This window comes from Dermacentor variabilis, chromosome 1, assembly GCF_050947875.1.
Source record: "Dermacentor variabilis isolate Ectoservices chromosome 1, ASM5094787v1, whole genome shotgun sequence".
Lineage (NCBI taxonomy): Eukaryota > Metazoa > Arthropoda > Arachnida > Ixodida > Ixodidae > Dermacentor > Dermacentor variabilis.
Genome location: NC_134568.1, coordinates 78,958,981 through 78,971,063, shown reverse-complemented (window position 1 = coordinate 78,971,063; position 12,083 = coordinate 78,958,981). Strand labels below are relative to the sequence as shown.

The 12,083-nt window shown below is 49.3% G+C and overlaps 1 protein-coding gene across 2 annotated transcripts in view; it reads left to right on the top strand.

Annotated features, from left to right (window-relative positions):
- The window catches only part of LOC142579840 (uncharacterized), a 378,351-nt gene that overhangs the window by 302,010 nt on the left and 64,258 nt on the right, over positions 1-12,083 (top strand). For both annotated transcript variants that reach the window (XM_075690453.1, XM_075690444.1), the window contains exons 2-3: positions 8,292-8,672; positions 10,186-10,408. In XM_075690453.1, the coding sequence (XP_075546568.1) occupies positions 8,292-8,672; positions 10,186-10,408 (604 nt within the window). The remainder of the gene's footprint in view (positions 1-8,291; positions 8,673-10,185; positions 10,409-12,083) is intronic.

Sequence of the window (12,083 nt, the reverse complement as noted above, 5' to 3'; positions counted from 1 at the left end):
TGGGGACAAAGTGATACTAATTAGAAAAGTTTGTAAAGGATAAATTTGTTGCGAGAAAGAAAGAGAAGAGAAAGGGGAAGGTAGCGAAGTGCGCTGGTTCCATTAAGCAATAGTTTGGCTGTTTTTTCCCCTCCTCGTCCCTCATAAAATAACTGATTGGTCGAGCACAGTGATTTAGTGTTTGCATCGTCGCGGTAATTTCTCGTGGTGAAGATTCCAGGTGCCGTGTGGTTCCGGAACGACGAGACTTAACGAAATATCCGCAACTTCTGCGCACGCGCTCCCGCACGTAAGACCCTATCTTCACGGGCCCCATGCAATCCGAAACAATGGGATGCAACATCTCTCTTCTTCCTGTGTTCTATACGCTGGGCAGCATGCTGCGTGATACACGACCGGCGAGCGACGCAGCAACCCACTTGCAGGAGCCACTGTTTCTTCTCGGCCATCGCGAGGCGTGCTTGCATGCGCGGGTCGCGTTTCGTGATCGTTCTCCCGACGTCTTCATCAATGCTCTGTACAGCGCAAGCCCACGCACGGAGTGGAGAACTGCTGCCACAGCTTTCAGCAGCATCTACAGGATAGGGAGGCCTGCAGTCACATCAAGCGCCCCGTGTGCACGCTGCGAAAGCAGCATCTGCATCTAAAAAATTAATCCTGGTGAACCCGGTCAGGCCGTGGCACGTCTCGTGGACCGCAGTGGCCCTTCCTTCGCAAAACGTATTGTTTCCGGTCCCCTTCGGCTTCACCCTTGCCCGCCCCCTCCGGGCCGGCAATCCGGTGGCGCGAGAGCGTGTACGTGTGTCAATATAATATGTATACGGACTAGGAGGCACGACGGCCCGCTCCCGGGCATTACTAGCGATCGCGGAGCGACCGTATGCCGGTTATTCTTTTTCAAGCACTCTCCGCGACCTGTGAGCCGTATAGTTAACTAGCCTGAAAAAAATAATCACCGTTGCGTACAGAGTGCTTCTAGATCGACGGTTACTAAGGATATTACCAACAAAACTCAGTGACATGTTGTAGTTCGCCTATACTTTTTCGCCGCTGCTTTTTTTTCTTTATTTTTATTGCGGCAGCAATTGTATGGGCACTCCAGGTGCATTCCTGCCGTCGCCGTGAGCTTCCGTATAAAGTCCAAGGGCGATAAAATCTTTGCCGCGCGCCGTATGCTGTATGCGCGAGTGAAAGCATGCGAGAGTGAGCCGGCGACCGCGGTTCGATCTCGTGCACCCAACGGCGGAAAGCGGGGAGGGAGCGCACCGCACCGTCTTCCGTCGCGCGCAAGGCTTCGGGGGAAGGATAGGGAGAGGGGCGCATTCTACTCTAGGCGGCCCGGGCGCTATTTTACAATTGTTGGTAAGTACAGCGGGGCGTGGCAATTCCGCAGGCGCCGGACGTTTATTCGCATGCGCGAATAAGAGCGGTTGAGAGAGAGATAAAATGTGGGGGCTTTCGCTCCTTCAATATATGACTCAGCCTAGATACTACGGAGAAGTTTCCTAGCGTGTGTTGCATGCGTATATCCCTAGGCGTGTCGGCATTGCGGAGTGGGGTCGAGTTTGTTTTCGTTCGGACGCCGGCTGCCGGCGCGGTGAAGCACGTGAAACAGCGGGCACTGACGCCCCATTTGGCGACCGCTGTGTCGGACAGACTGTCTCGCACCTGAGGCGCTCGTGCTAAGTCAGTCGTGCCGGATCATACCTTTCTCGCGCATCACGGCGGCGTACCTTAAGAATAACACCACAGATGTTTCCGTGGGAGCAGTGGGTACTGTAGTGTTGGCCTGGCCGCATATATTGAAAATCTAGTCGGCAGAGCGCCTTAGTAACCGCGGTTGAGAGCGAGTGGCTCAAAGGCCGCCGCTGACGCTCGACGCCCTTGCAACCGCTATGAGAACACGTCGCGCTACCCTAACGCCTTTTACGCTAACCTAAAGTGACGTTAACCTAACCAAACGTGGCCGAGACGCAGTCAATAATCGTCATGGCGTAACCGCTGTGAGTATACGCAGCACCACCCTAACGGCTTTTACGTTAAGCTAACGTAAGCTAACGTTAACCTAACCTAAATGGCCAAGACGCAAAGACAATGATTCGCACGGCGTAAGCGCTGTGAGAATACCTCGCGGCAACCTAACGCATTTTACGCTAACCTAGCCTAACCTAGGCTAAACTAAACCTAAGCTAACCTAATCTAATGTGGGCGAGACGCAAAGCCAACGATTCTCACGGCGATACATCAGTCAATGGCGTTCAACCACGGTTAGCAAGGCGCTGTGCGTTTATTCCACTGAAGGGGACCATTCAGAAATGTTCCTGAAAAGTAGCGGACAGCAGCATACGAAAAGCCTGCCGAGAGCGAAGATACTGCACCAGGAGGGCAGGAACGGCCTCTACTACGACCGCTACTGCTCCCCAGGGAAAATCAGTTGTGTGTGTGTGTGTGTGTGTGCGTGTGCGTGTGTGCGTGTGCGTGTGTGCGTGTGTGCGTGTGTGCGTGTGTGTGTGGTTGTGTGTGTTTGTGTGTGTTTGTTTGTGTGTTTTTTTTTGTGTGTGTGTGTGTGTGTGTGTGTGTGTGTTTTGAAGGTAGAGCACCGTAAGAGGCGAGAACGGTTTGACCCAGCATGACTGACTCAGCGATCAGACACAGCGATCACCAAATGGGGCGACCGTGCCCACTGCTTCACCGAGCCGGCAGCCAGCATCTGAGCGTAAAGAAACTCGACCCCACTCTGCAATGCCGGCACGCGTAGGGGACAAGCGCATATAACACGAGCAAAGAAACTTCTACGTTGTGCCTGGGCAAAGTCACGTATGCAAGGAGCAAAAGCCCTCCCCCATTTTCTCTCTCGCACCCGCTCTCACTCGCGCCTGCTAAGAAACAACGGGCGCCTCCGAAAGTGCCTCGGGAAATACCACACCCTCCATGTACTTACTATACTCACAGACAACTTTCTGTGGCAATGAAGGGAAAGCTACGGCGGCAAAGCGCGCACAAGTGAGAGCGCTTCCGGAAAGAGTCCCGTGTTTCCAACCATGTTAGCTTAAGCTCGGGGAGAGATAACATAAACACCATATTAGCAACAGTTAGATAAAACACACCAGTGAATGGAAACGTTTACTTATCTTGCGGCTTTTCCCTTCCGCGTCTGGGCAAACGCGAAACCGTCGCACGTGGAAGCTACGTCGATTCAGCGGCTGTTCCGAGCAACCACAAGTAGTCCGCCAGCGCTGTCAAACGCTGGCGGACTATTAGGAGCGGTAACACATTTGCAGAAGCTCCGCCCTTGTAGCTTTCTCTTCACTGCCACAGAAAGTTGTCCGCGAGTATAGCAACGGTAAAAAATGCGGCCTGGGCAGCCGCGCGCTCCCGGCCGGGCCGCTGTACACTGAAAGCCATCTGCAACGTGTACAGAGTCCGTGCTGCGCTGTTTTCGAGGCTTTGTTCACGTTGATGTGAGCGGCAGCCCGAAGGTCAATTCGCTCGCTGCTGCCGCCGCGTTTTTCTCAGTGCAGCGTTTTGACAGCGAGTTTCCGCGGTCATCGAGCGAGATGTGCTCATGTTTGCTTGTGCGTGCGTGAAATCCTGCTTGTTAATTTAGTTGGTGTGTCTATGTTTACAAGTTTATACGGCCGGTAAAACTACTATCCTTCGTATATCTGCCCAGTAGTTTGCTTTCGCAATCGTTGCTTCACTTTTCGGGCGAAACTGCGACTTTCTTGTTTCTTTGTTAGAAAGTGCCGTGAGTTCCTTTCATTTTTCCCCTATGAACGAATTCCAGTTCCGTTCTGTCCATGAGTTTGCTAACGAGTCCGCAGCTCAGATGCGGCACGTATTTTTTACATGCAGGGCTTACATCACAGCTGGTTATATCTGCTTTCCTCTCTTCCTGCACTGTCGTAGCTCTTGAAGTGTTCGGCTCACGAGACCACGAGGCGCCAGCCAGCGTGATTCCATTGCTAAATATACGAGAGCTGAATTAGTCCAAAAAGTTGCTGTGTAAGTCGCCTTCGAGCTCTAGCCTGGCGTCTGATTTGAGCAAGGTACTCCGTGCATGCGTGGTGACCGGACTTGCACCATTGTATGTTCTTCCTTTTTTTGTTTAAGAGCTAAAACCGACGGTGTCGTGTACATGCAACCAGTGACCGTTACGCACGCATCCGTGGCGCGCGAAACGGCGGCGTCCACTCCAGACGCATGTCACACACTCTCCCTTCCGTGCAGGCGCGATTATCGGAAGCAAGGATGCCGCGTATGCGCAACGCAAGGACAGAGCTCACGCTTTTGTGCGGCGCGGGCTAGCGAGTGATGACTGCGCCGCCCGCGGGCTGCGGCAGCCTTTCGGTCAACAGCAGCGCGATGCGCGCCGACTGCGCACCGGACGACGACGAGTTGCCCTTCTGTGACCATTTTGCGATTCTTTCCATCTTCCGCGCGCTCGACACCAGAGATGCGGCAGGCATTCCTCCCCAATATTGCCGCGGTGTATCGACCGCGATGAAAGTGTCGCCAGCCCATAGTCCGTCCCGTCCACAAGATGCCTTTGTTCACGTAATAAAAAAAATGCAACGAATATACTGGGATAGAGAAATATCAACTGCAGAAAAACGTTTCTGACCGACCGACTGACCCATGCAAAACGACGGAGCAAGTTATTATGAATTGCCGATTAGGCCACATTTCTCCTGTCAGGTTCAATATTTATTTGCACTTTCAGACAACCTTTCTTTTACCCGCTGCGGTGGTTCAATGGCTATGGCGTCCAGTTGCTCAGCACGAGGCCGCTGGCTCGATTTTCAGCCCCGGCAGCCTCATTTGAATGGGGGCGCATTAGAATGCTCGTGTACCGTGCTTTGGGTGCACGTTAAAGAGCCCCAGCTAGTCAAAATTAATCCGGAGCCCTCCACTGCGATGCACTTCATAATCCACTGTGCAGCTTCGAAACGTTAGATGCTACAATATAACTGAACCACTTTCCTCATGCAGGCAGCGCATGATGGAATCCCTCGTGCAACTTTCGTGATTGCGACGACGCTATATTACATATCCTCATCGATACGGCCCTTCTTTGACGATGAAATACAGACTTAGTGTGCTGCTTTAAGCCGACTGAATGATAGATTGTTCGCAGAAAAAAGTATATATGTGGTTGCCATGGACTCGACTGTCATCGGCACTCCTTAGATGTGACTGAACTCGGCGCCCGCGATAGCGGGTGCTCAGTTGCTTTCGTTTTCGCTCCCATTTTTTTCCTTTTCATCTCGCTCATTCCTCCCCAAGTGCAATGTAAGAAACCAGTTACTGTGTGGTTAACCTCCATGCCCTTCTGTTTTCTCTCTCTCTTTGTTCCTCGTGTGGCTATTACAAAATATATTCTCTGTCATATCATATCTGGAACTGTATACAATCGTATTTGCTGCTTTATCTAAACACAATTTATGCACACATTCTACTGCAAGTCTCCTCCGATTCACCAAGATGCAACTGTTAATTGTGGAGGCCAGGAGACCATCGACTCGATATGACGTTCAGCGACTCTATCTCCAAATCACCTTAAATCGGCTAGTCTCAAGGAAACTTTTCGGAGGTGAAGCTTCTATAGGCCCAAAGGTGACAGTCACCGCTGGCTCAAAGAGCTATTTGCGCGCTTGCGAAGTTTAATTGAAGGGCGCCGGCCTGAGAACCGCCTTTGGAGGTGGTTCTGTACACTTTTGTGCGCGCAGGGTTCACTGTCTCAAATTTTTCATCTTTCTATCACCTTCTCCCTTCCCTGCAGTGAAGGGTAGCAAACTAAACTTTCATCTACTTGCATCTCTACTTTACCTCTTTTTACTTCCTCTCTCTCCTTCTGCATGTGTGCTCCAACACAGGTGCACGCCAACATGCCAATCAGTTCAGGATTGTGTTTACGCTGCCGCCACATACACCTTTCAGGAGGTTTAACGATGAAAAAGCGCTGGAATTTTTCCTAGTTAGCGATGGTTATCGTCGATTCTTCGTTATCTACGGTTCGTCGTTTCTTTTTGCTGTAATCACTTTGCTATGTTATAACGGTACTACATCTTGTAGTAAGGTGAATAATTTGATCTATTAGTTGTTTACTAATTAATCAACAAATTTAACGATTGAGTGATTGATTGATTGATTGATTGATTGATTGATTGATTGATTGATTGATTGATTGATTGATTGATTGATTGATTGATTGATTGATTGATTGATTGATTGATTGATTGTGGTTTGTCGTTCCCAATATTAAGGCCACCTTTGTCGGGGTGGGCCACCACGCACGCCCAGGTGTGCTCCTAGGATGAAGTTCATGCGCCATGAACTCGGCCGGGTGGCAAAAGAAGAAGCCCCGTTCTATTCTCGCGTCGTCTTATATACACTTCCGAGCACAACATCACGTGATCATATCGCGAATTGCCTTGTATACACATCCAAGCACAACATAGCGTGATCAATGACAGACGTAGCTGTCGCCGTTCGCGGTGTCTCTCATGTGGCGTGGCGCATGAAATATGAAAGAGGAATCTCAACCCAGCCTCTTTAACTCATATAGGTCAAGAGTCAATATTTAGCTACTGTCAAAAAAAAAGAAAAAAAAAAGACGGGACCTGGGCCAGTATAGCGTAACAATTACTTCCGCTTGACTCTGTTTTTTTATCATGCACCGCTTATGATCGATCAATATTTTATTCTTTATTGACATGAATAAATGAGGATGCATTCGCACAGAGATCGTGTTGCGGCTACACCTTTTCCCATAAGAAACACGGAAATGCATCGCAAGTCAAATAGCATCACAAACTTAAAGGAAACGCATTATAAAATGCCTAGATAAGCCCTCGAACCATAATACGTCCCACCTGAGAAATAGAGCAGTGCAGGTGCACTGCAGATCCTTCCTTGTGATAACGTAGTCTGAACGCTGCTCGTAACACTGACGAATTGCGAAGAGGAAAATAATTGTAATTCAATCATTACATTATTTCGTCCTTTTTTAATAAATATGGTTTACGCAGTATAACGCGTGCCCAGCTACAGTGAGCACAATAAGCGTACATCGAAAATTTCAACAATACTCCCAACAGTCACAAAAACAACCAGTGTGACGTTAGTATGGATCGTGGGAGAGGTGGGTTGGCTTTTTCCGCTGCGAGCATGGATGTCATTGCATTTGACTCTGAAGTTACTTCCACAGTTCAGTATCCAAAGTATGCAGATACGCCTAGCGAAGGGACAATCAGCATATAGAGACGCGTAACGATGACATCGACGTTTAGGGAGTGCGGCTTAGGAGTGCATTGGGCGAAACTTCCCGCATAAATAGTGGAGAGACTACCGCTGCCTATGTCTTATCGTGTACCAACAAATCGCGGCGGTGGTAGTATAGCAGGAATGGTAGCAGTGTCGAGACTCACGCAGCTGCATACTCCTGGAGATAGGGCGTGGCTGACGCCCCTAGTTTCGTGGGTGGCACTCTGTTATACCTTGAGGAGGTGCTAGCTTGGTGAAAGCATTATGGCGCTCGCTCAGCCAGTTTCCTAACCTGTGTGTTTACCAGATTGCGCAAATGCAATAATTGTATGTGGAAGTTAAACAGGGCCTGTATGATGTGAGGGTCTTTCTCGCGCGATTCTATTCTTCGCTTATCATCCGCCGTTGAAGGCCCAATGATTACTGGCAGGAGCGCGGCTCGCACCACTGAGGATGCGCGAGAAGGAATAGCATTGGAATAAAATCCTTACGTTATCACGGCTCACCCACCTTCTAAAGGCCGAGTCCATTTGCATGTCATCACACGCATGTGCTATGGAGTCGCGAAAGGTTGCAATCAATGACATGCTATTTCTATTTAATAAAATGGCATCTAAATAGACGTAAGTCTCGAATCGCAAGGATTGAACTGGAGTCGACACATTGCAGATACAGTGTGACGCAGAGGCTCAAAAAAGCCAAAGTTTTTCATCGGCCTTTGCTATAACCTCTCTCGCGGTCACACCTGTTTGGTGCCTGTTATCAAACAGTTTCTGATAATTGTGAACGGCTTTGCGAACTCTGGCCATCGTTTTTAATACCAATCGTCATCACCTACAACTGTACGTTCCTGAAAGGAGAGGTGACCCGCATAATCTGAATTTATTTCTCAAGGGCCCCATTCTGGCACACTCTCAACTCGCTCGCTTAACACCAGCACAGTGTTCAGAGAACGTGTCGTGAAACATCTAAAACTACCCGCTTTTCTCGTGGCCTCCACTGACAGGCGCTTTTGCTGGACGCAGGCGTGGCACAAGCGATTCCTGGTGCTCAAAGACGAGACGAGTGAGCGGGGCCCATTGCTGGAGATGTACACGAGCCAGGAGGAGGCCCTGCTGCAGTGCACGGCGCCAGCGTGCAGTAGCGGTGGCAGCACGGCGCGCGCGTCACCTGCGGCAGCGCCCGCCTGCTGCCGACTCTGCTTCGACCTGGCGCAGACCGTGCACGTGGGCTTCACCTCGGACTCGAAGCGATTCCCCAACGCGCTGGTGCTCGTGTGTCAAGGCCGGTCACCGCTGGTGCTGGCCGCGCAGGACGAGCTCGGCTCGCGCTCATGGCTGCTCGCGCTGGGACTCATCGCCCACAAGGCCTCTTCGCAGCATGGTTGGAGGTTTATGTGCCGAAAGGTGAGGACTCGGCCGAGTTTCCATGGCTGTTGCTGCCCGCTTAACGTTTGCAAATTAGGAACATACTCCTTCGAAGAATGCAAAAGCGAAGACTGAAAGAGTTTTCAATCAACGAACTGGTGTCAGCTCGTAAGTTCGAAAGTGCCATAATCTTATAGTACACCGAGTAGCTTCCCATTCAAGCAGCACTGAGTTGGATGAGGTGTCTTTGTTGCCTTAAATGCGCTTTTTGATGTGTGTCGTATTGCAGGCACGCCGCCGTGTAACTTTGGTCACGCACTTTGTCATGAGTTTAATGATTTAACGCCTGCCTGAATGACGTCAATTTGACATCAATGACGTCAACATTTTTTTTTCATTGCTCGGCAAAAATGTGCCCAAACACTATCATATGCGCAACATGCTGTCACTCGATTAATTCACCCATTAAATACTCTTTAGGCGTCAGTATCCTAAGTAGAGTTTTCTTTTTCTTTTTGTATAAGTGGTGAGGTAATTACATGCGGCTAAAGCCTTTTGCACTGCCCTTCGCAGTTACTGGGTGAGATCCAGATTTATTTTATGACAAGACAGAATGTGACTGTACTGCTTTAGCAACAACTTGTCTGGTGGACGATGACCAATATGCAGCGAAAGAGAGAGAGAGAGAGAGGGAGAGAGAAACAGAGCGATCACAGTCAAGAAGGATATTTGAAATAAAACTGAAATATCTTTCAGCTCTCCAACGGAGTGCTTGTTCACATTAAAATTTGCTTGGTTATTTACCTATTTGATGGTTAGGTCTTAAAAGTAAAGCAGGAGCGCCTATAGTTGGCAGGTTCACCCTACTGCATATAAAAACTTGCGCAGCCGTTCCAGGTGAAATGTCAGCATTGTGGCCCATGTTCACAATAAACTCTTACGCTATAGAATTGGTCGTAAGGGCAAATGCCAGCCAATGTTCATGCTGGACATATCATTCGCAAAGGCGTCGAGCTAATGGCAAATAGCACGTAAGAGCAGAAAGATTTGTGAATATGGCTCCCATTTCTTTTCAGCTAGTATCATGTACATCTACTCGCAGTAGATTTCGCGTGCTGTAGGTATGGTATCTGGCGATACGACTTGTTGAATGTGTTTCCTTTTAAGTCATAATGTATTGCTTCGGCCTTATACCAAAGTTCTATTGTCCAACTTGAATAGCAAACAAATGCAATCACGTAACTTCACTTCCTTTGATGCCAATTTCAGTGGACGCACTTTCGCTTGCCTTGCATGCACACACGATGGCGAGAAACCATTTCTTTTGTTAAGACAAAGTGACGCTGTACGGCTTCCCCGCTAAGCGCAGCGCACCTGCGCCGCATACAGTAAGGCGAGATGCGTTTGGCACAGCTGGAGAAGTGATCATATCTGGACAGAGGCCTCGGTTACATGTCTCTCGTAGCGCTTGAACTGATTCGATCCCAGTTACTCGCTTCGTTCTCCTTTTTTTCTCTAAGTACGTATCTCATGGGGCTCTTAACGGTGCCAGGCATCCGAGCAAGCGGCGGCCATGGCCAATTGTGCGGCGTTCAGCAGCAGCGTGGAGAACAGCGCGTCCGGCGCTGGGAGCACCGACCTGGGCTCCTCATGCCGCACTCGCACGGCCCGGGGCAGCGGCGGCAGCAGCGGCGCCTGCGAGGGCGACTCGGCCGAATCCCTCGACGGGGTGCTCATACCACCGCCGCTGGAGTACGGCGATGGCTGCCTGGACAGTGAGTACACGATGCCGTGTGAGAAAACAACCAACCAGCGCAAGCACAGTCAACAGTTCGAACTGTCGTGTGTCGTGCAACGAAATGTGGCCGAACATATCAGCGGTAGGTTGTCGCAACAGTCAGCGATTACTGCTTCCGATTTCTGGTCACATCACACTTTATTTAGCATGGAAAACTTTATGTAGCGCTGCTTATTTAGACGTACCAAAAGGGTTCGAGGGAGTTTGTTGGCCAACGCTCTTTTTATGCCTCCAGTGAACTCCTGGGAATGTTGGTAAAGAAACGGCCGACCCATTTCGCAATTTGACCAGGCGTTCAAGTATGTATATCACAGTGGCCGGTGGTACCAAGAAAGCATGTTTTTCACATCTTGCGAAATATTTTTTAGGTAGCTTTGCTTTCTGTGTTGCTATTGTAGAATCAGTAAGCCTGCGTGGTAAATGGGGTTTATGGCGTATTGACCTAGCTTGAAATGAGATAGGCACTGTGGAAATCAATCAGCAACTTTCAAAAGTGGCGTTATCTACACCCGACGTCGCCAACACAGCTCAGAGGCATTTGCGCGTGCATGTGCGCGCGTGTGTGCGTGTGTGTGCGTGTGTTTGTGAACGCTAGAAATAATGTTACTATATTTTTATTTCATATAATCATTTTGGACTGTAAATTAGGAGAACAGGAATAACTGGAACAGTCTACAAGCGGCAACACCTCCTTGAACACAAACAAATACAAGAAGATATTGTCACGTGGTGGTGACGTTGAAGAACACAGTAGCAAATACTGTGAAAGACAAAACTAACTTTTATTGGGCGAACCTGTGCCCACAAAAACAGGCTACACTTATAGCCCAACGATAGCGGCGAACACGGTCGGCGATCGTCGAAAATCTGATCAGCGGGTCAAGCGTGTCGGCTTTTATAGAGCAGTCGTCGAATGTTCCAGACTAATCGTTCGGACCCGCGTGCCTTCCACAAAGTTCTACGCCATTCGCGTCAGGTGATGAAATCAGATAACATAAGGTTCGGCGACAACAGACAGCGGATAGAAGCATCGATAACTTTCCAGAAACTTCGGATACATGCAGGCGCGTCCCACGCTGTGCGATTACATTTGTTAGGCGGCGAAACGTGGTTGCCCGATAAAGATAAGTACACGTGTCAATATAGCTCACTTGTTCAATACAAAACGGTTCGGTAGAGGTTTACTTTATATTATCTTTGCGGCCGAATGCTGAGCAGATGTATTCTTTTTTTTTTCGATTTTAGATTTCGCGACAAGTCATATACAGTTACAAAGGCTTTGCAGGGAGGAGTCCAACAACCGTATTTTATTAAAGTATTTGTGTGTCTGTGTATAAACGTGCGCGCGAGCGTGCATGGACAGGAACATAACTCCCGAAATTCGCATAACATGCAGCATTCCCAGAGAATCCGTGGCAAAACAATTAACGTTTTAGATATATGTAGGTGATTGCGCGACGTGTAGCCTGAGTCTGGAAAAGGTGACAAAGAAGTCGTTTAGCTCTTGCGCCCTACCAAGCAGGAGGAGGAGGAGAGGTGTCGCTTGCTGCAGGCGTACCTAGCCTTGCAAAATTTGCCGGCAATTGCTACGGCTGAACGCCACCTGTTCAACGCGATATGGTCTGAAACACTTCGCATTCCAGCTACCAACA